Below are 24,842 nucleotides of genomic sequence, written 5' to 3'. Positions count from 1 at the left end.
TGCTGTGCACAGGCTTTCTCTAGTTGCGGAACAGCGGGGGCTACTCTTTGTTGCAGTGCGCGGGCTTCTCAGTACAGTGGCTTCTCTTGTTGCGGAGCATAGGCTCTAGGTGTGCAGACTTCAGTAGTTGTGGCATATGGGCTCAGTAGCTGTGGCTCGTAGGCTCTAGAGAGCAGGCTCAGTAGTTGTGGTGCATGGGCTTAGTTGCTCTGTGGCATGTGGGATCTTCCCAGACCAGGGATTGAACCCGTGTCCCCTGCATTGACAGGCAGATTCTTAACCACTGCACCACCAGGGAAGTCCCGTGACAGATACTTTGAGACAAGTGAATATCCCTTTCCTCAACAATCTGTCATCCACTGCTTTTAGCATCCATTGATAATTCTTGCCTAAATCAAGTATTATACGAAAGGTTACAAAATAGTGACTTTCTAGTACTATAAATCCTTATTTATTTATTAGCTAGCATTCTTCTATAAAGAAGAGCTTTACTGATCTGTCCCTCTCCCTTTTTTTAGTATCACCACAGACTCATTTTACTCCACGTGCTATATAATCCATTATTATCATGGTTCTCTCATATACTCAAGTTGTCCCAAATTTGCCTAGTGGGAGCTTCTTAAGCTAGCTTCTGTATCCTTTTGACATATTTCCACTAATCTTTGAATACTTCCCTGCTTTTTTGTCACAAAATGTACTAGGCTCACCTTGTACTTTCACTCCCTAAACCTGCAATCAGCCAATTCTCCAAAGAGTCCTGATACTTTGTAGTGGGGATTGGTACTTAGAAATTAAGATCTAGAGGTAGAAGTATTAATTGCTATTATTATTTCTAGTCCCTTTTAATGGAAAGGGTATTATTTCTGGTCCCTTTTAATGGAAAGACCTAGGGAATATACTTTTTTTTTGAAATAATGAATTTATATCGAGTCCCCCAATTCAACTCCAACATTTGTAGGGTTTTTCCTTACCTTTCCCATTTCATATCTATAATCTCCCTTCTCTAATCAGTGATGTTGTTTGGAATCAGGGTTCCAACAGAGGATTATGCTCAGAAGCTACTTGAATTATTTTGCATATGTACGGTTCTTATAACTTTGGTATACAGATGGATTCACGTTTTTGTTTGTATTTTTTCCCTCCTTGTTGACTTAATTTTTGAATGTGTAAAATATGTGCATTGCTCAAAAGTCAAAACTATATGAAAAGTATACACCTTTTAGCACCTTATTGAGCAAACAAAACTGCTATATGACAAGATGTTTTCATACACACGAAGTCACTAATTCTCTATTTTTAGTTTGTAACTTGAACCCAGGTCTATGAAGTAAAGATATAATTTCCCCATGTTTCTATGCCATTTCTCTCACATCTTAACACAAAGAACATTGAGAGAGTCTTGACTTCCATCCTTTAATGATGAGAACGTGAATGCATCAAAACAGAACATCTCAAAACAGTACAGGAGGGCTTCCCTGGTGGCTCAGTGGTTGAGAATCTGCCTGCCAATGCAGGGGACACGGGTTCGAGCCCTGGTCTGGGAAGATCTCACATGCCGCAGAACAACTAGGCCCGTGAGCCACAACTACTGAGCCTGCGCGTCTGGAGCCTGTGCTCTGCAACAAGAGAGGCCGCGATAGTGAGAGGCCTGCGCACCGCGATGAAGAGTAGCCCCCGCTTGCCGCAATTAGAGAAAGCCCTCGCACAGAAACAAAGACCCAACACAGCCAAAAATAAATAAATTAATAAATTGCCAATTTGATACATGAAAAATTATATATATTAAAAAAAATTTAAAAATTAAAAAAAAAAAACCAGTACAGGATACTAACATGTGGGGTCCTCTTGGTGATTTTTACACAGCATCAAAAGCACTTCAAGCGTTTCCCTGGTGGCGCAGTGGTTAAGAATCCGCCTGCCAGTGCAGAGGACACAGGTTCAAGCCCTGGTCCGGGAAGGTCCCACATGCCGCGGAGCAACTAAGCCCATGAGCCACAACTACTGAGCCTGCGCTCTGGAGCACGTGCTCCGCAACAAGAGAAGCCACCACAATGAAGAGTAGCCCCCACTCGCCGCAACTAGAGAAAGCCCACCTGCAGCAACAAAGACCCAACACAGCCAAAAATAATAAAAATAAAATAAATAAATTTAAAAAAAAAAAGCACTTCAAGACCTGACTTTTATAAATGCTCAGGTCTTTGATACAGTAGAAAGACCCAGTGGGCCATAGACAGACTGCTGCATCTGAGAAAGTGGCTGGTCCTGCGGAGTGAAGTGAACTGGTAAGTTTACCTGGTGACAATCCCATTTTCTGCAAGAATGAAGGCTGCGGAAGGATTGGCAGCTCTGATGAGGCTCTGCAACTGAATCAGGAGAGGGTGCCTCTGCTCTGTGGTGTGACTGGTGAACACCACATTACTCACCAGGCCTGGGGAACAAAACCAAAAACAGTTCAGCCTTTATGAGTCCTGACTGGGGCTGAGGGTTTGCACAAATGTGAGCCCTTGCTCCCTCCCCTGATCATCCCTTCTAGCAGCCTCCTCATGTAGACACCCGCCACCCAACACTGATATACATAGCCATCATTCTGCTCCTCTTTCTGCCACTGCAACCTCTTGGAGTGAATGGCCTCAACTCTGTAGCTGCCTCACCTCCTAACCTCCTCTGTCTTCTTAATTCCGCTTTGATACCTGGAGCTTTTTCATCTAAGGGCCCTTTCTATATCCCATGTACTTAACCTCATCAGGAACTGGTGCCAGTGACTTTTCACCAGTTCAGAACACAGACATGTACCAAGCACAAACCGTATGTCAGGTGCTAACCATTCTCAAAGAGTGCACAGTCAAGAAGTCTCACCCGTGGACCCACAGTTCCAAGGTAAGTGCTAACAAAGATATTCACAGAGTGACACAGTAAGGAAGGGTGGCGCATGTAAAGAGAGGTTGTGGAGTGGGCCACAATCACTCTCAACCTTTCTGTGAAAATATAGAAGTAAAATCCACAGCACTACAGATAATTTTGAAATCAGAGAATTTGCCACATCCCATCATGCCAACACAATTGTAATACCTCTTCCATACTTATTTTTACATGGCTAGGATCACAGCATATACACCATTTCTGCTATAATGTCATTTGCATTTGTGTTATTCAACCGTTTTTATTCACTTAATATTGTGAAAATTTCAAACATATACAAAAGTAGAAAAAAATAGTATAATGAACGCCCACGAGCCCATCACTTGGCTTCAAGAAAGATTAACATTTGGCTAACTATTTCTTCTATACCATACCCCAACCTTTTCTCCTTTCCTCTCCTTCCCCACTGGATGATTCTGAAGCCAATAATAGACAACCTATTATTTCATCCAAAAATATTTCAGTATGTATTATCATAAGGACTCTTCAAAAAAATGAATGATTAACAATAAATTCTTTAATATAAAATATCTAGCCCACATTCAAACTTTTCTGTCTCAAGAATATTTTCTTAATTTTTTGGAAACAGGAACCAAACAAAGCCCATACATTATATTTCACTGATGCATCTCATAATTCTCTTTCAATCTATAGTTTTCTTCTTACTTCTTTGTGATTTATTTGTTGAAAAACTGCATCTTGTATATTTCTCTCAGTCTAGATTTTGCTGATTGCATCTCCATAGTGTTGCTTAACATGCTAGATATACCTGGTTTATAGATTCAATCTTCTTTATTATAATCTAGTTTTTAAAAAGTTCTTGTTCTTTTTCTAACTTCTTAAGTTGAATGCTTAATTCATTATTTAAAAAAGCCACAATGAGATAGCATTTCATACCTGTTAGAATGGCTATTCTCAAAAAGACAAGAAATAAGTAGTGTTGGTGAGGATGTGGAAAAAAGGGAAACTTGTACACTGTTGCTGGGAATGCCAATTCTATAGTGGTACAGACACTATGGAAAACAGGATGGAGATTCCTAAAAAAATTAAAAGTACCATATGATCCAACAATTCCACTTCTGGAATATACCAGAAGGAACTGAAATCACTATCTTGAAGAGCTATCTGCACACCCATGTTCATTGCAGTATTATTCACAATAGCAAGATATGGAAACCTAAGTGTCCATTAGTGGATGAATGGATAAAGGAGATATAAGATAGATATATCTTATATATATCTATCTTATATATGATAATGATATATATATATAAATGTTACTCAGCCATAAAGAGAATGAAATCTTGCCATCTTGCCATGGATGGACCACAAGGGCATTATGCTAAATGAAATAAGTCAGAGAGAGAAATACCATATGATCTCATTAATATGCAGAATCTAAAAACAAAAACAAAAACCAAGCCCATAGATACAGAGAACAAACTGGTGGTTGCCAGAAGCAGGGGGCAGGGGGTGAGAAAAATGGGAGGAGAGAGTCAAAAGGTACAAACTTCCAGTTATAAAATAAATAAGTCATGGAGATGTAATGTACAGCATGGTAACTATAGTTAATAATACTGTATTGAATAACTAAAAGCTGCTAAGAGAGTAGATCTTAAAAGTTCTCATCATAAGAAGAAATTGTTTTGTAACTAGGTAAGGCAATGCATGTTAACTAGACTTATTGTGATTATCATTTTGCAATGTATACAAACATCAAATCATTCTGTTGTACACTTGAAACTAATACAATGTTATATGTCAATTATATCTCAATAAAAAGAAAAATTATTTCTTGTTTAGTAACATAGTAACTTAAAGGTATATGCTTTCTTTTGAATTATTTGGTTACAGAAATATTCATGACAGGTTGTAGATGGTGTCCTTTATCATTAAAAATTGCCCTTTTATTTATTTACTTATTAGCCGTGCTGTGCGGCATGTGGGATCTTAGTTCCCCGACCAGGGATTGAACCCGTGCACCTTGCAGTGGAAGCACGGAGTCTTAACCGCTGGACCACCAGGAAAGTCCCAAAACTGCCCTTTTTAGACTCTTCAATATTTTGCCTGGTATTCAACCCTGCTGTTATTAATATCAACCTCATTTCTTTTTGTTTGCATTCGTCTGTTATATCTTGTCCATTCTTTCATCACCATCCTTACTTAGTTTTAGATGCTTCTCTTGTACAGAACATCATATAATTAGATTCTACTTTTTGGTTTAATCTGAGATACTTTTCCTTTTAATAGGTGTTTTTTCCATTTATATTTACTGACACTTTGTTTCTGTTACCTTGTTTATGTGGAATTCTATTTAAAAAAATTTTTTTTAACTTTTAGCAATATGATTTCTGCATTGTTTTCTGCTTTCCTTCTGATAAGTGGTGGGCTTATAGTCTGTTTTATGTTCTTATGATAGCTATCCTTATGTCACCTTTAGACAATGTCTTTTGACTTTTCCACATGACAGACAAGGAAGTTCATATACCCTTAAATTTGCCCCGCTTCTCCACTATCACGTTCTGGTTGGCTACATTAATAATTTTATAGTTCCTCTAGTGGATACTTTTTTTAAGTTTTACTGTTCTTATAAATTTATTTATTTATTTATTTATTTATTTATTTATTTATTTATTTATGGCTGTGTTGGGTCTTCGTTGCTGCGTGCGGGCATTCTTTAGTTGTGGCGAGCGGGGGCTACTCTTCATTGCGGTGTGCGGGCTTCTCACTGCGGTGGCTTCTCTGGTTGTGGAGCACAGGCTCTAGGAGCGTGGGCTTCAGCAGTTGTGGCTCGTGGGCTCTAGAGCGCAGGCTCAGTAGTTGTGGCACCTGGGCTTAGCTGCTCCGCGGCACGTGGGATCTTCCCAGACCAGGGCTCAAACCCGTGTCCCCTGACTTGGCAGTTGGATTCCTAACCACCATGCCACCAGGGAAGCCCGAGTGGATAATTTTGTATCTTTAAAGAGTACAACTAACTCTTTACAAATTGACTTAACAGCTTTAAAATTTACTGATCTCCCACTTGAGAAGATGTAGAGGTAATCTCTCTCTCGTTGCCTCCTAATTTTTTATTAAATATAATTTCATTTATAGGGTTTTGAGATTTTCAACATTTATATTCTATCTTGTAATAGCATTCTCATAGGTGTTATAATTAATTCTATACCTAAGAATACTCAATGCTCATCATCAATCTTTTTACTAATAGAGACTAGTTTTTTGTTTGTTTGTTTGTTTTTGTGGTACGTGGCCTCTCACTGTTGTGGCCTCTCCCATTCAGGAACACAGGCTCTGGATGTGCAGGCTCAGCGGCCATGGTTCACGGGCCCAGCCGCTCTGCGGCATGTGGGATCTTCCCGGACCAGGGCACGAACCCGCAACCCCTGCATCATCAGGCAGACTCTCAATCACTGCGCCACCAGGGAAGCCCGAGACTAGTTTTGTAAACGATTAGTTCGTAAGTGAATGTCTCTAAATTATGAGACTTCAGCTTTCCTAAGTAACCTTGTAATTGTAGGATCCTGAATAATGAATATTCAGTACAGAGGACTCTTACTGTTCACTTCAGTCAAGTGTTTTGTTTTTTAAAAAATTAGCTGTACTTAGTTTTTCAGGGCAAAACTCATAATGTACAGAAGAGTTCACAGACAAAGTAAATTCCCTTCCTACCCAGCAACCTACTTCTTTCCCTGGAGGCAACCATATTTATCAGAGTTTTCTTCCAGATATGTGCTGAGTATTTACAAGTAAATGTGTATGTATACATTTTTCCCACAAACAGTGGCATACTATACCATTCTGTACCTTGTTTTTTCACTTAAGCCTTTTAAAAAAATTTTTTGGTAAAGCTTACTTCTTCCTTACAATCTTCTCTAATACCGTTATCATCCCAATCCTCCCCTCATGCCACCTTGCTGTCTCCCTTTCTCTGAACTACGAGAGCTCCTTTGAATAACACGGGCAGTGCTTAAAATATAAGGCTTATATTTTTATTTATCTTCTTCATATATGTAAAAAGATAGCATAAGGTAAAGATTAAAGCGTGGGTTTTGGAGCCAAGCAAACCTGAGTCTGAATTTTCGGTTCCACTAATTATTCATGGGTGACATTAGGCAAATTGCTCAACTTTCTCTCTGAGCCCAAATTTCCTCCTCTGTCAGATGGGAACACATACCTCCAGGTTATCTGTGAAATGCTTTATCACAGGCTACAGAGAGTAAGAACTCATTAAATGCAACCTGACACTACTACCACCACCATCTCATCATTTGGGAATGGGACCCCTACATGTACACCAAGGAGCCTGGACCGATTCCTCAGACTGACAGAGGTGGCTGTGGCACGCCTTAGCCACAGCGACAAGCAGGAAGGTAAGTCACATGACTCTCACCAGCCTAGGCTGCTGAGCCCATGGTTTAGATGAGTGGCTATCACTGGTTTGAAGGCAACTTCCAGGACCCCTGGTCCCTGCCTCTGGTCTGAGGCAGAAGTTAGTGATACTTCCTTCCTCTCACCAATCATATTTATAAAAAGTGTTCCAAAACTCTGAAGACTGAATCTAACCTCATAACCACATTCCATTCGCAACCAGGGAACAGGGGTTAGGAGCTTCATGTCAATGGTCGTGTGTTACAATGGGGACAAGGCACACACGAAGGGTATACAATATGCCTAGGATCATAGATGTCAGGAGGTAGGGCTCGACTGCTGAGCACATAATCTGCTTCCTGAGTGCTTACACACTGTTTGGGAATCTATTGGTTCCTTGGTTCTGAGACATGAGTCCTGCTCTTCACAGGTATCTGTTAGTGCTCCACAGCAAGTCAGTCGGCCTTAGGTAAATATGGCCTATATGCCTCTGCACAGTGCTTGAGAGACCTCTGAGGATTCAAAGGTGAGTTTCCTCAATGGCTTCCCCTGACATCCAAGCGGTCACTTGGTGAAAGGCACACCGACTGCCTAGTTCCCCAAACCTGGGCCATCGTCCATCCTCCACTCTCAGTCCCTGCTACCATTTGCCTGGTTTAGACCACTGCTCTCTCTTCACTAGGTTACTGCTCATTCTCTCTACTTCCAGGCTTCCTTTACTACAATTCATTCTTCCTATTGTAGTAAGAGTAATCTTTCAAAAACATAAATCTGATCAAGTCACTTCCCTACTTAAAATATTTAATGCATTCCAATTATTTTTAGGCTGATATCTAAACTTCTTGGCCTGCTTGACCTATCTGCATGATGCACTTCCTCAGGGCCCTAGTCGTACTCTAATCACCATCAGGCCTTCAATCTTGCTGTTTCTTCTGCCTGGAGCCATCCTTTCTCTCATTTTTTTGAAGGAGTGCCAACTCCTCCTTCAGGGTGTAGACAATTTGAATAGCACCTCTTCCAGAAGCCTTTCTTAATCCCCCAGGACTGGGTTACAGCAGGCATTAGATAAAAATTTGCTGAATAAATGAACGAATAAATGAAGTGTAATAAAAGACACATGCAACCTGACCTCCGAGGCAGCTGCCTAAGAAACTAAGCCGTGGGTACCCACATGCCAAAAATTCTCCCACTTGCAGGTCTGAGCAAGTACTATTCATTAGACAGCCATCTGGAAAGGTTTCTAAGATTTATTAGTATATACATATTTTTGGTGCAAAATTCGTAAGGTACAAAAGGGTGTTCAAGTTTCTTCTTCCCTTCTCTGGCACCCTGAGCCTTATTTCTCCTCCGCAGAGGCAACCACTAATAACCAGATTTTGGGTATGCCTCCTCAGATAGTCTATGCATATACAAGTATATAGGAATATACAGAACCACATTTTCTTAACAGCTTCTCCTACACTTAAAACTTCTATTCTCAAGGTCTTCAGGTATGGCCTAGATGTGGTAATAGCACAAGACTTAGGAATTCAAATGGAGAATATGTCTGCATTTTGTTTATTCTATTTTAAAAAGGTTTCTCACATGCCTTCCTTGTTCATAAGCTTTAACATTAAGATGGACCATCTGCAGTCAGAGTTTTAGGAAAGCCTCCTAACAAAGGTGACACTGGTAGTGCCTGTGCTTCCATTCCCATTTAGAAAGGTCACTCTGCAGGCTGTGGGGAGGCAGTGAGGACAGCCTGGTGAGCCTACTGCCAGAACCCCATGTCCTAGTGCAGCCACAGGAAGTGGCTGGGGCCTTTGGAAACTGAGTAAAGCAAGGCCAGGCAGCCAGGCCCAGAATGTGGCACAGTGGGGTGGCAGGCAGCGTTCTAGAAGGCTCAGCACATTCCAGAGATGGCAGTTATGAGAGCCGGCTCCTGCGAGAGGCCCATGACATTACCAGGGGTGGAAGACAAGAATAGCTGTGGTGGATCTTGCAGTGAGGAGTCAGGAAAGGCTGAGAGAAGATCTATAAAGGCCCTAGGACTCTACTTAGCATCTACTTGGGCAGAAGAAACTGGAGAGTCAGACTACTGCGAATGTGCCAACCTGAGTGGCATGCAGCAGGGTCACAAGCACAGGCTTGTCCTGCCTGAGAAAAGGCTAGGATCCGAGTCTCTGACAGATAACTTGCCCAAAGTCCTGTCTGCCCCATGAGTACCATGTAGACAAACACTGTGGGCTTTGGATTCTAGGTCAGGAATTGGACATATAAAAGGGGCTTTGCTTTGTGGAGAAACAAGCAAAAGGATTATCCCCAGCATTCCTTAGGCCAGCTATGCAATCTGCTACCTGCCAAGAGGAAATGCCATCTTCAAGGCAAGGTACAGCAGTTATCTGGAGCACAGGGTGAAGAGGCCATCATGAGCGGTTTCATCTTGCTTGGGCCGGGAGCTTCCTTCTGCTCTGTTATCAAGGAGTGGATACTCTGATTTGGCCAACGCCTCACCAGTCTGGGTTGTGAGTGAGCAGGCAGCCTGGACTGGCCTGTTCCCAAGAGTGGAGAAACATCTCTGAGGTCTGTTTGACCATCCCAGTCTGGCTAAAGACTTCCAGCAACCCAGAAGAACACAAATCTCACTTCTTTTGTCTATCTACAGATACATCTAAAAGCAGATCATGGTAGTAAATTATCTGCGCTCTGTTTTAAAGCCAGCATTATAATGAGCCGTGCTTGCTGTTTAAGCATTGAGATTATTTCCTAATCCTTGGATCTCTGTAATACACATCATCTTGTGGCTGCAATACAGTGCTTTTCTCATTGTAAAATAATCCTTTGTTGTAAAAGCAATGAATCAGGGAGCTTAACTCATGAACAGGAGCGAAGGGAGGCAACTGCTCCCTTAGGAAGTAAAATGTTTGTCTACCGGTGGCAGATTCTACCTCTAAGAGAGCCACCAAATCTCTGAGGAAGAAGAAATACTTGCATTTTATCTCCTCTCTCCCCAGAAGGTCCATGCCCATGGTGAATTAGGTCAGATCAGTCTATAGTGTCCTCTTGGCCCAGATGTAAGGGGAAGATGTCTACCAAGGCGCTATCACTTAACAAGCCCTTTGCAGTTCAGAAAACAGCATATATGGCCTCAAGGTTATCTGTCTACATCTGATCACATTCCCAGCTTTCTTTTTTTTTTTTTACGCCTCCAACCAGGGACTGAACCCAGGCTGTGGGAGTGACTGTGGCACTGAACCCAGGCTGTGGCAGTCCTAACCACTGGACTGCCAGGGAATTCCCCTGGCTTTCTTTTTTTTTTTTTTCTTTTAATTCTTTTCTTAAAAACATATTTATTTGGGCTTCCCTGGTGGTGCAGTGGTTGAGAGTCCGCCTGCCGATGCAGGGGACACGGGTTCGTGCCCTGGTCTGGGAGGATCCCACATGCCGCGGAGCGGCTGGGCCCGTGAGCCATGGCCACTGAACCTGAGCGTCCGGAGCCTGTGCTCCGCAACGGGAGAGGCCACAGCAGTGAGAGGCCCGCGTACCGCAAAAAAAAAAAAAAAAAAAAAAAAAAAAATTTATTTATTTAATTTTTGGCTGCGTTGGGTCTTAGTTGTGGCACATGAGATCTTTTGTGGTGGTGTACAGGCTTCTCTCTTCTTGTGGCATGCGGGCTCCAAAGCGTGTGGGCTCTGTAGTTGTGGCATGCAGGCTCTCTAGTTGTGGCTCGCATGCTCAGCAGTTGCAGTGCACGCGCTTAGTTGCCCCGCAGCATGTGGGATCTTAGTTCCCCGACCAGGGATCGAACCCGAGTTCCCTGCGTTGGAAGGCGGATTCTTAACCACTGGACCACCAGGGAAGTCCTCCCACCCCCACCCTAGCTTTCTTTATATAAGTACAGAATTGACACACATTACCTTTGAACAATGAGTTGGAAGGCAGTGCTAATGAAATATGCCTACAAAATCCCAGACAGAACTCATTCTGTCTTGGCCTAAAAGAGCTTTCCTCTTGCAATACTGGCCCAGGTTCATGGACAGTAAAGACAGAACACTTGCTTAAGGTTCTTTGCCAAGGTAGCCTGATCATCTTTTTCCCACAGGCAAAAAAAGAAGAGGGGCACTGAAGGAGAAAGTGTCAAGAAGCCAAGGGGCACTAGGGTGGCAATCTTCATGTGATCAGTTATGTGATCGATCACTATATGATCGATCATATAGTCGGAGGGGCTTACTACAGCCCACACCGTTGGCTTTGATCATGACTTCCAAACATTTATCGAAGGACCAGACAGCTCTCTTTGGTTATCTCCTGGACCTATGTTTTCTCCTATGTAGTCTATTTCAAGGATAGGTACCACCAACCTTTCCAATCTCCCAAGCTAGAAACCTAAGAGTCACTCCAGATACCCCTTTTTCAATGTCCCCCCATCTAGTCTGTTACCAGATCCTACTAACCCAGCCCCTATAAAATCTCTTTAATCTACCTGGGGTGGACACGGTGGATAGACCCAGCCAACCTCCATTCAACTCTGCTTCTGGGGTGCAGTGCCTAGAAAGCAACAGGGGCCTCTAAAAGCTAGACTTGAGACTCCCTGGTGCAGCAGTCCAACACACACATTCTTCTCTCCAGTGACCCGGCCTCCTGCCCTGCACAGCCTCCAGCTCAGCTCTTCCCCAAGACAACAGCTCTACGAATGCTCTGTTGTCTCCATTCCCTGTGGATTGGCAATGGCATCAGCAGGGCAAAACCGTGCTGGTGACACTGAGTTCTTTTCTTCCATCTGATTTCTACTTGCTGGGCTGTTTCAGGAAGCCCAGACCCCAGGCCTTCTGACAACAATAAGTATTTTATCACTAACTGTAGGAAATTTAGAATTTATTCTGGGTCTCCAGCCATCATAGCTAATATGACTAAAAAGTGCTGCTCCCAGGCTGCCAGAAGGTAGGACAATGCAAGGATGAGTGTAACCTACAGGATGTGTGGATTTTTCTAAATGTTATAAAGGAGACGTGGAAAATTTCAGTATATGTAGCAGGGGACTAAGGGAGGAGGTTCTACTCGGCCATATTCTCACTCATGGGACAGGAGAAATGCATCAAAATCTTGCTGATCCACAGGCTAGGAATACCTATTCAGTCCACTGACATTAGCTGGAAGGCCAGGGCAGACTTAAGGCCAGCTCAGAAGAGGTGTTGCCATGGCAATTTATTATCATTAAGAGACAAACTCTCGGAAGAAATCTGCCTATCAAATATGATAAAAGCAAAAAATGCCCAAGTCTTCCCTGGATCAGTTTTATTTGCTTTAGATTTCAGAATGGTAGGTGGGAGCATGAAGAAAAGTCTGTCGCATCTAAACATAATTTGAAAGGCTTGCAAGCGAAAACAGAGCATATTGCTTACCTTGTGAACACTGGTCGAGACATTTAGGAAAGAGAAATCTAGGGAGAAAAAAGAAATATTTTAAAACCATTAATCTCAGAATTTTCATTGGTTATTTCTCACAAAAATGTGAATATCACTAACATACAAGATGACTTACTCAGTGGGGCAACGGGCAGGCAACACTGAACATTAAGGATAGCCATGATTATACAAAAGGTTTTCATAGCTTTGAACCAAAGTCCCCTAAGCCAGAAACCCCACAGAAGTCCCAAAGTGGCCAACTCCTGGTGGAATGTTGAAGAGGGGATACTGAGGACAGGGCCAGCTCTCAAGACTATAAGAAATGGAGAAAGAGAACTTGGTCTTCTTTTCCACCCTCCCAAAGAGATACTGTCCTGACAGTAAAGGGGAAATTTCAAGGGAAAATGAGAATTATTTTACCTAACTGTGCCAAGGGCCTTCAGTACCAAAGTTGCCATATTTCCCTTTATGTGCACAACAGAATCCTGGTTTCCCTTTAATCCTATTCTGAGCTCAAACGGTGAATGAAATGTAGGAAACTGACTGATTGGATTGAGAGTGACTAATCCAAAGTGTGAGTTAACAACTGTAGCTCTGCAGTAAGCTCCAGAGAAAAGCCCATATTCTCAGTGCTTTAAAACTTCTAAAACACCACAGTGCTCTTCTTAGAGAAGAAAGCTAACACTAATGAGAATAGCTGCCTTTTATCAAGTTCTTACCATGGGCTGGGCACTGTGCAAGCAGTTCATATATACAATTTTATTCTCACATCCACCCTGTGCCTTGGCTACCTAAAAACCACAAAGAGTGGGTTTAGGTTGGCTAAGCAAGCTAAGCACTTGGCCCAAGGTCCCACATGCAGCTAGGAAATGGGAGAGCTTATACAGGGACCCGGGTTCATTTGGCACCACAGAGCTCCTGTGCTTTCTTCCCCTGCAAATAAGATGCTTGATGAAGCCACCCTCTGAATTGTTGCTGGTGTAGTTGGCAGGTATTAGTGCTGTTCAAAACACTGAGGGGAGTTTCTCTCCTGCAATTTTCTTGGTGGTGGCAAATCCTCATCTTTTAATTTGATTTCTGACAACAGCCAGACACACAGCATTTGGAACCAAATTTGGTGGATGAGTGTGCTGGATGAATACAACTTTGGGCTGTGGATCTAGTTCACTTGCCTGACTCCTTCATGGTTTCTAAAGAATTCCATGGGAGAATCCCCATGTGCTCTGAGCAAGGTCAGGAGCCCTGGAGCAAAGGAAGAGACATCCGCACCAGAGTCTCCCAAGAATAGAGGTCACTGACTTCACTGCATTCATAGTCCACTGAATGGCCAGCCACACAGCAAATGCATTCTTAGAAAAATGACTGTCCCCATCAAGTAAGTACCTGTGACTTTAGAGTACATGCCCTTAAAAGCCCTTCTCAGTGCCCTGCTTGCTTTCTTGCAGTAGCCCACAGAAATTCACACCAGTGGCATCTTAGACAAGGCTGAGCAATGTTTCCCCTCAAGGCATCTTATACAATCACAGGTTGGATGCTCATGTTTTAAACCCCTGACAGGGTAGAGGGCCATTAAGCTGCTCACTTTAAACAGGTGCAAAGAAAATACTCAGAACACATGGACTTGCACATGCATGCAATTTCTTCTCATATCTTGGCATCTCTGGCATCCCTGTCCTTCAAATTCATATGCTGGCTTTCTTTACTAATCCAACTATGAGTTATTGCTTTTTTATAATTCTTATAAAATTACATGAATCTTTTATTACAGCACTTCCTACCCTATATCATGATTAATTGTGTACATGTCATGGGTGTGGCATTTGGAAAATTATTTAACTTTTCTGAGCAACAGCTTCCTCATGGTAAAACATGGTAATGATGCCTACCTTAAATGCCTCCCAAAATACCTAAAGGGGATTTTGAGGTTTGAAAGGGGTAAAGCATCACAGTGTCTAACAAACAGTGGAAAACAAATGTTGGCTCACTCCTTTCCTTCTCTGCATATCGTCCTCCCTACTAAACTGTAATATTATTATTATTATTTTTTTTTTTGCGGTACGCGGGCCTCTCACTGCTGTGGCCTCTCCCGTTGCGGAGCACAGGCTCCGGACGCACAGGCCCAGCGGCCATGGCTCACGGGCCCAGCCGCTCCGGCATGTGGGATCCTCCCGGACCAGGGCACAAACCCGTGTCCCCTGCATTGGAAGGCAGACTCTCAACCACTGCGCCACCAGGGAAGCCCTAAACTGTAATATTATTGAAGACAGACAAATAACAAGTATTGGTGAAGATGTGGAGAAATGGGAACCCTCATACATTGCTGATGAGGATGCAAATGGTATAGTGGCTTTGGGTAAGTTTGCAGTTCCTCAAAAAGTTAAATATAAAAAAAAAAAAAAAAAAAAAAAAGTTAAATATACAGTTACCATATGACCCAGTAATTCTACCCAAGAGAACAGAAAACATACAACCATATGAAAACTTAATACATAAACATTCATAGCAGTATATTTATGATAGCCAAAAGATGCAAATAACTCAAATGTCCATCAACTGATGAATGGATAAAAAAGATGTGATATATCCATACAATGAAATATTTGTCAATAAAAAGGAATGAAACACTGACACATGCTACAACATGGATGAACCCTGAAAGAAGCCAGACACAAAAGGCCACATATTATATGATTCCATTCATGAAATGTCCAGAATAAGTATATCCACAGAAACTTCAATAAAGCTGTTACATTAAAAGAAGCAATATACGTGATACTATAAAATATCAAATGGTTTTCCCATCATCCAACATTTGCCCCCAAGGAACTGGTCATTTCCCAGAAGGAACAACCATTTCACAGTCTGGCATGTATCCTTCTAGATATTTTCTATGCGTATACAAGTAAACATTTAAAAAATATACATTGTTTGGTAATTTGTTTTTCTCACTTCATAAAATATTATGGCCATTTTCTATGTTAGAAGATAAAAATCTACTTGAATTTAAAAAATGCCTGCATAGCAGTCCATTATGAATATCCCCAAATTTAACCAGTCACTTACTAATTGAGCATTTGGATTATTTCCAGTTCTTTGATATTATTAATAGTGTTGTCTTGAACATTGCAGAGCACACCTGTCATATTTCAGACTGCCCAGTACCTTCTAAACACCTTTCCCAGACTTGGAATTGGGAAGCCCGTCCCTGGCGTAAATGGCAGAAAACTGCTTTTCCAGCCTTTCTTGCCGTCTGGTGCAGGCATATGGCTGAAGTTCTACCACCTAGACTCCAAGTGGCAATGAGCATGGTGAGTGAGGGAATGTATGGTAAGCAGACTCCATTTTCTGGTGGAAGAAGTGGTTGAGATATCCCCTTCACCGGGGCAGCCCTACAGGAAGTTTGAGTGTTCCACCTGGCTGCCTAGCCAATACAGCCTGACCCTCCTAGAGACTCTGCAAGCTATAATGTACATTAGTAAATTCCTCCCCAGCGAGACATGCTGGAGTGGGCTCTACTGTTTGGAATTAAAAATTCTGCCTGAAACAAACACCCCTATACCTATATATCTTTGCACATTTGTAAAAATATAACTGTATGATAAAATTTGAGCAATGGAATGGCCATATTTGTCTCCAAAGAGAGTAAATCATTTTACATTCCTATCAACAGTGTATGGAAAAAAAAAAAGAGTGTATATGTGCACCTATTTTCTTACACTGTTGCAGTATAAAAAATCACCCCAAAACTAAGTGGCTTAAAATAATGATGATTTATTATTTCTCATGATTCTATAGGTTGAATGGGCAGTTGTTTTGGCCTGGGGCAGCTCAGCTGGGGCTGATGATTATCTAAAATGGTCTCACTCACAGGCCCAACTGGGGTCTCAGTCCAAATGGTAGGAATGGATGGCTGGGCCTCTCTCTCCACATGGTCTTTCATCCTCAAGCAGCCTAGCCCAGGCTTCTTCATATGGTGGTCTTAGCTCCCAGAAGCAAGAGAGGGCAAACCCCAATGTGTAAATGCTTTTCAAGCCTTGGCTTGTTTCATGCTTCTTGATGTCCCACTGGCCAAAGCCTAGTCACAATGCCCAGGTGAGAAGTAGATTCGACTCTTCAGGTCTTGATGGGAGGGGCTGCTTCTGCTGTGGCCATAACTTTAATCTACCACAGTTGGCTATGTAAGGATGGATTCCTTCCTCCCTTCCTTCCTCCCTCCCTTCCTTCCTCCCTCCCTCCCTCCCTCCCTCCCTCCCTTCCTTCCTCCCTCCCTCCCTCCCCCTCCTTTGTTTCTTTCTTTCTTTTGGCCATGCCATGCAGCTTGCAGGATCTTAGTTCCCCAACCAGGGAGCGAACCCAGGCCACGGCAGTGAAAGCACCAAGTCCTAACCACTGGACTGCCAGGGAATTCCCAGATTGTTTTTGCTTTTTAAAAATTTATGGGCTGGGCTTCCCTGGTGGCACAGTGGTTGAGAATCTGCCTGCTAATGCAGGGGACACAGGTTTGAGCCCTGGTCTGGGAAGATCCCACATGCCGTGGAGCAACTAGGCCCGGGAGCCACAACTACTGAGCCTGCGCGTCTGGAGCCTGTGCTCCACAACAAGAGAGGCCGCGATAGTGAGAGGCCCGCGCACCACGATGAAGAGTGGCCCCCGCTTGCCACCACTAGAGAAAGCCCTCGCACAGAAACGAAGACCCAACGCAGCAAAAATTAATTAATTAATTAATAAACTCCTACCCCCAACATCTTCTTTAAAAAAAAAAAAAATTATGGGCTTAACACTGGCCCACTTAATTTTTTTCTTAATGGAATGGGATTAATGTTATTTAATAACTTTCTATTCTTTTTTTTTTAACCAAGTTTTTAAAAAAAATATATTTATTTATTTACTTGGCTGAGCCACCGGGTCTTAGTTGTGGCACATGGGATTTTCTAGTTAAGGCATGCGGGATCTAGTTCCCTGACCAGGGATTGAACCCCGGCCCCCTGTGCTGGGAGTGCAGAGTCTTAACTGCTGGACCACCAGGGAAGTCCCAATAACTTTCTATTCTTGATCATGAGTCCCGTAGTTCTCTTATTCTATTCCACATGCACCCCCATGCACATGAAACAGAATAGCTCCACAGCCCATGCACAGGGGCTAATCATTAGTTTTCCAACAGAGCATTAGTAAACCACTATAGTAAATTACTTTCTGGAATGGATTCAAAAGTAAATTTGGAAATTTCTCATTAATATCTAAAAACTGAGCAAATCAGTAATTTTGATTTATTGACAAATATTATTTTTGATCTCTTCTACTTTTTTTTTTTTTGGCTGCATTGGGTCTTCATTGCTGCACACGGGCTTTCTCTAGTTGCGGTGAGCGGGGGCTACTCTTCTTTGCGGTGCGCTTGCTTCTCATTGCGGTGACTTCTCTTGTTGCGGAGCACGGGCTCTAGGTGCGTGGGCTTCAGTAGTTGTGGCTCACGGGCTCTAGAGCACAGGCTCAGTAGTTGTGGCGCATGGGCTTAGTTGCTCCGTGGCATGTGGGATATGCCCGGACCAGGGCTCAAACCCGTGTTCCCTGCATTGGCAGGCAGATTCTTAACCACTGTGCCACCAGGGAAGTCCTAATCTCTTATACTTTTTAACCCACCTGATTTTGTCATTTGTATTTTTATATTCCATAACTATAATTCATATACTTTACCCTTATTTCTATATTTAAAGAGATTATATGCTTATCTTTAGCTTGTTTATTGATTTACTTATTTCTCTTCAAGGACACTTATTCCTCACATGCTGGCACACTCATTTATTCCACAGACACTTCATGAGCACTTACTATGTACTAAGCATTAAACAGAAATGATTTCTGTCCTCACAAAAGCTAAATCTGTATTCTATAATTCCTCTCTTTTCTCTAATTGTCTTCATTTCTTTGTCTATTTCCTCTCAAAATTTTTTTTTGGCTGTGTGGCTTGTGGGATCTTAGTTCCCCGACCAGGGACTGGATCTGTGCCCCCTGCAGTAGAAGGGAGGAGTCCTAACCACTGGACCTCCCGGGAATTCCGTATTTCCTTTCCATTTTGTTTTAGCAGTGTCTACTTTTACTTCTCACTGCTTTGAGATTTTCATTTCTATAGTGAAATTTTTATTTTCTTTCTAGGACTCTAACAGTTTATCTTTCAGCTGCTTTTGTCAGCTAAATTCCTTTTCCCCGATCTTTTCTATTTAACTGCTTTATTTATAACCTGTACACCATAAAATTTACTCATTTAAAGTGTACAATTCAATGATTATTTTTAGTAAATTGTTTACAGAGTTGTGCAACCATTGCCACAATTCTGTTTTAGAACATTTCCAATACCCCAGGAAGATCCCTCCTCCCCATTTCCCCAGACCTTTTATATCTCTTCCTTGAGCTCTTCCCTCACCACCCTGTTAGTTTCTCTTCTCCTTAACTTTTTATTGACGGTGTAGAAGAGTGCTTGTCTAGAGTGTAACCTTTGTCTGTTCTTTGTTTATTACTATCTTTTCCTACCTTTCTATGTTAATATGTCTAGTAGTGTCTAGTCCCCTGTTAGACCCCTTTCTGCTTTCATTCATCTTTAAGTAAAAACTTCAGAAAAAGAAGAGACATGGATGGTAGAAAGAGTGGCATGTAAGACTCAATATGGCATTCTGAAGTACAACGGGGATGCTCAGCATTCACTACAATAACCTAACCTAAGGCAGAAGGAAAAATAGACCACCTTAGCTTTATTATGGGAGAGCAGAACCTAGGTCAGAGCTAAAGAGAAGGGAGAATGGTGAAGACATTTCTTGGGATCAGTTAAGGTGACTAGGGAAGTAACTTCTAATGTAAATTCTACGAGAAGTCTAAAGATATCAACTTGGGACTCGAGAAGGGAGCTTTTCCAGATGAAGATCTAAGGATAGATCAATCAGTTACCAGGAGATGATAATAATATGGACTAGCCAGAAAAACCACATGATTAAAGACCTTGGATACATTCTACTAGGCTAAAGGGAGAGGAAGTCAAATAGCTCTATGAAGGGACACTGTAATGTTTGACACTTCCCAGTGAGGATTTCTCTCATGATGAAATAGGTACTTCTAGATACCACTGAGGCAGTATAAACTGCAAAACCCACTCAGAAAGCAATTTGGAAATATGAATAAAGAGTAATAAAACTATCATACAATTAATTAATATCTTTGAGGAATCTATTCTAAGGAAATTATCTGAAATTTCAGAAATTTATATGGATAAAGATGTTCTCATAGCATTATTTATGATAGTGAAAAGCTGGAGACATCCTATGTGACTAACAATGCGGAGCTGGTTAAGACTATTATGTCCATATATGCACATAATGATTACATACCCAATCAAAATGTAATTACCACTGTAATTGCAGGAACATATATATGTTCACTTACATAACATGTCTATACGTTAACCTAAGAAGAAGGATATAAAATTATATGTATACCACAACTGTAAAAAAGCATGCACATAAAAGACCAGAAAGGAATTCACAAAAATTATAATAGTTAACATTGAGTGAGATTATGAGTGAATTATACTCAATTTTCTTTGTTATTACTTCCAAAGTAGAAAAAAAAGTTCACCTGTTTGTAATGAGAATAAGTGTCATTAACTGAGGTAAGATGCTTTAAGATGGCTTAACCACATGAAAAAGTATCTGTGAGGTACTCCAAGTGCCTTGGGACACAAAGCCCCTCCCCTGCAGTAAAGAGGAAAATAAAAGCCTGCCATAGGCCTTCTTTTTTTCTGGGAGAAGCTATTTCAAGTCCCACTGTCCTAGAAGGGTGACTTTTCAGTGCACAAAGTGGTGAGAAGCTGCCAGTCCAAATGCTGGCTCTGAGGACCTAGCACTAATCAAATGACAACTGGGCATTTATTACATATAAGGTAGACTGATGCATTCCAAAACATAAGCACATGTAAAGATGTGTCTCCTACTGGGAGGTGGGAGAAAACTGCTTTCTGTACACTTAAACACAACACACCCTGTGGGCCAGAGGTGGTCCTAAGTATGTACCTGTGCTCCATGTAGCAGCTCAGGGGCTCCACACACACTGTGATGGCACCAATGGTGAAGGAGGACTTGACATTTGAATCTGGATGTATCTGCAGGGCCTGGACAACATCAATAACATCTGTGTAGCTGGGGGGGAAAAAGGGAATAATTAGTTTACCGATTGGCGCTTTAGAGTGCGGGAAGAGGGTTATGCTTGCCGAGTGGCTGAGTAAGGGTGGAAGGAAAACCAAAAGGGGGAGACTGCGACTAGGTTCCTTGGGGTCACCCCACTTCATGATTTAGAGCCCCTGGAGTCCACAGTGCTTCTGTATTTCCGAGTTCCATGAGTTCTAACCGCAAGAGTGAGTGGAAGAAAGAACCCTATTGCCCACTCCCCTTATGAGAAGCCTGCAGGTGACCCTGGGGCTCTGAGGGTGGGATTTGGTGTTTTCTAATCAAGTTAGGATCTCCCGCATTGGTATATTTTCTTTAATAGCTCTTTCCTCTCCTTTCATCTCACAGAACATGCAGGCAAGAGAAAGAGGGATTATGAGACATATCTCCAAGTCAGTAGACACATGTCAAACACCAACTGCATTTGTATCTCCTGCCTGGAACTCCCTCCAGGGCCAATTTGATGTTTTCAATTACAACTTAATATGTTCCTGATCCAACTCTCCCACATCTGCTCCTCTTGAGGTCTTGTCCTTCTCAGCAGAGGAGATTCCACTCTTTCAGCTGCGAGGCCAAAGGTTTGTTTGGCATCTTCTTTTACTCCATTTTTTCTTAATCTTTAAAATATAACTATGCTCATACTCCCACCCTACCACTGAGTCCAAACTGCTTCTGTCTTTGTATCTGTATCTGTCTTTTTTTTTTTTTGTATTTTTTTTTTGTGTTTTTTTTGTTTTTTTTTGTATCTGTCTTTGTATCTCCCTATAACCTGTTTTCAACACAAAAGTTAGAGGGGTCATACTAACCCCATCAGGTAAGCCACTGAGTGAGTGGCTTCCATCCCCCCTTTGGCCTGAAAGCCAAAGCTCTTACAATGGCCCACACAGCCCTCTAAGATCTGACCCGCACTGCAGGGATGAGTTTAATTTCTTACTATTTCTTCCTGTACCTGAATCTAACTACTTTGACCTCCTGGCTCTTCCCTGAACGTGCCAGGTATAATTTCACCTTTGCACTCCCTGTCCCCTCTCCTGTAATGCTCTTTTCCTCAGATGTCTGCAAGCCTCACTGCCTCAACCCGCTTCGGGTCTCTGCTCAATTGGCATCTTATGAGAGAGGTGTCCTCTGACTTCATGCAGCCTATGGGATATAGCAATCCTCTCTCTTGATACTCACCACCCTCACCCCAATTCTTCTCCAAAGCACTGACTACAGCTACATACACTGTATTTTCTAATTTGCTTATTATGTGTCTCTGCAATAAGAATGTAAGGTAGTTGCTGGGTGCTGTAATCAATGGTGCCTAAAGCAAGGCAGGTGAATGAACTGGACATTGAACTCCAGGCAGACCCCTGGCCACTCCAAGAACACTGTCCTGACTGACCCAGTCTATCACAAAAGGTCAGTTCTTACGGAGGAAAAGGCAAATCTGATGGGCAGCCTTGCTGATCATACAGACCTGGTCTTAGCCTGGGGCTGGGGGGATAGGTACAGCCTGCCTGGGCTATTTCCTGAGTTCCTACAAACAATTCATTTGTACAACGGTACTTGACTTTACTCCACACAACAACATTAGCACCCCCAACCCCAGGTCTGCCTCAGTCCTGACCAAACAGCAGTGGGCGCTTCAGTAGAGAACATGGTGTGCTAGGTTCTACAAAGAGCGAGCCCTCTGCTCCTTGGTTTCTCTTGAAGGCTTCTCCCACTGCCTGGGCATGTGTGTATATGACCATGTAGAGTGCTTTCCACTGGTTCTGTAGTGTTTGGATGGTCCTAGATGCTAGGAGAGCCCCTCACACTGCAGTAACACTCTGGTAAGCAGGCCTGAAGCTTACAAACTGCCTTAAATCTCTTTGTAGTTGTGTTTAATGGCCTTAATGCTCATGGTGAAGTGCCCTAGCCTTGCTCCTCAGCATCAGCTTTTTCCTCTTCTTCTAAAGAAAAGTGTCTGGGGGCTTTTTACTTTCCATGTTTGGTACAAGCTGTAGAGACTCTCATTTCTTAGGGCTAAAAAGAACTGAAAGGGACTTCCCTGGTGGTGTAGTGGTTAAGAATCCACCTGCCAATGCAGGGGACATGGGTTTGATCCCTGGTCCAGGAAGATCCCACATGCCGCGGAGCAACTAAGCCTGTGCACCACAACTACTGAGCCTGCGCTCTAGAGCCCGCGAGCCACAACTACTGAAGCCCGCGCACCTAGAGCCCGTGCTCCACAGCAAGTGAAGCCACTGCAATGAGAAGCTGGCGCACCGCAATGAAGAGTAGCTCCCGCTCACCGCAACTAGAGAAAGCCCGTGTGCAGCAATGAAGACCCAACACAACCATAAATAAAAAATAATAATCATCTTAATTTAAAAAAAAAGAACTGAAACATTTATAAGTCAGTCCTGAGGATTTTGGCAATTTTAATACAATAGATTTCCCTTAGACAGGGTGACTGGGGAATTTCCAAGTTTTCAGAGGATTACATTAATTTTCACTGATTTTAATGGAAAAAAGTTAGAGCAAAAAACAGGCCCCAGGCTTCTTGGTGAGGCCAATGTATCTAGGTGAAGCATCTGGGCACTGCAGCCAGGAGCCACTGAAGCAGACAGCAGGTCTTTGGTGTCAATCACTCTACTTGTTAACGGTGTGCCTGCTAATGCCCTCCCTTACTGCCCAGCCCCTGCCTTATAACCATCCTGGGCATGGCTTCCAGACAGCAGGAGGCAACCCTCACCTCAGAAGGATGCACACCGATCCAACTGATGAAGCCTGTACCTGGCCACTCTGGCTAAACTGCCCCAACTGCATGATGAAGGCAAAAAACTAACTCTTTGTATTGCCTCTTTCTTGTCAGTATTCTCTTTATTAAAAACAAAAACAAGGGCTTCCCTGGTGGCGCAGTGGTTGAGAGTCTGCCTGCCGATGCAGGGGACACAGGTTCATGCCCCGGTCCGGGAAGATCCCACGTGCCATGGAGCGGCTGGGCCCGTGAGCCATGGCTGCTGAGCCTGTGCGTCTGGAGGCTGTGCTCCGCAACGGGAGAGGCCACAACAGTGAGAGGCCCACGTACTGCAAAAAAAACACAAAACCCCCCAAAAAAACAGAAACGAAAAACCCAGCAGGGCTTTAACTTTCTTTCCTCTGAAACAACATATTCCATACAATTGTCTTTCGGGCTCTATTTTACATTTGCAATTTAAGCCTACAATTTTACCTCGTTTTACATTAATTCAATTTTTGTTTTGAGCAATACTGTTTTAAATGTAGATAATGTAAAGAATAATTTTACAATGTTCCAGAGTATAAACAAATACAGCCCCTCAAATTCCTTAAAATTATTAAAACTCAGATTTCCACAGTTTTACTTATTTGTGTATGTATTAAGTTCTATACAATTTTGTCACCTGTGTAGGCTCCACCACCACGATAAAGATACTGAACAGTTCCTCACCACAAAGCTTGCTTATGTTGCCCTTTTATAACCACACCCACCTCCCTCCTGCCCCCAACTCCCATCCCTAACTCCTGGCAACCACTAATCAGTCCTCCATTCCTAAAATTTTATCATTTCAAAATACATTAATTTTTAAAACAACAACCTAATAATCCACTTGATGTCAAAGCTCAGTACCACTGCCTACCTGCTGCAGTAAGTAGAATGGGACCAGGCCACTCTAGGGGCAAAAGAAAACTCTGCCCTACAGCACAGAATCCTGTAAATCAAAATAAAGGCCACATTCAAGGAATAAAATTCTCAACTTGAGAAGCCTCTGGGGTGTCCCCTCACCAACAACCTCAATACTGGGCTCTCAGGCCCAGCCCCAAGGAGATGGACATGCTACAAAGAGGCTGCCATGTGTTCCCTGCTGTGCCTCAAGAGAATGGGCCCAGCCTGTAATAACAGTGTCATAGTGAGCACCACAGCAGGAAATACATCTGAGGTTCCTAGTGTCCTGGGGCTATGACTGGGCAAGAACTG

At 42.6% G+C, this 24,842-nt stretch overlaps 1 protein-coding gene across 7 annotated transcripts in view; it reads right to left on the bottom strand.

Moving 5' to 3' along the window:
- The window catches only part of DNAAF9 (dynein axonemal assembly factor 9), a 148,345-nt gene that overhangs the window by 12,124 nt on the left and 111,379 nt on the right, over window positions 1–24,842 (bottom strand). For all 7 annotated transcript variants that reach the window (XR_010935174.1, XM_067707614.1, XM_067707617.1 and 4 more), the window contains 3 exons: window positions 20,726–20,851; window positions 12,669–12,706; window positions 2,293–2,428 (listed from right to left, as the gene is read on the bottom strand). Coding sequence is in view for 6 of the 7 variants with exons in the window: in XM_067707614.1 (XP_067563715.1) it covers window positions 2,293–2,428; window positions 12,669–12,706; window positions 20,726–20,851 (300 nt within the window). In the remaining variant the exon portion in view is untranslated. The remainder of the gene's footprint in view (window positions 1–2,292; window positions 2,429–12,668; window positions 12,707–20,725; window positions 20,852–24,842) is intronic.

The sequence above is a fragment of the Pseudorca crassidens genome, chromosome 15 (assembly GCF_039906515.1).
Source record: "Pseudorca crassidens isolate mPseCra1 chromosome 15, mPseCra1.hap1, whole genome shotgun sequence".
NCBI classification, from domain to species: domain Eukaryota; kingdom Metazoa; phylum Chordata; class Mammalia; order Artiodactyla; family Delphinidae; genus Pseudorca; species Pseudorca crassidens.
Note: the sequence above shows the minus strand (reverse complement) of the source record. Positions and strands in the feature narration are given on the sequence as shown.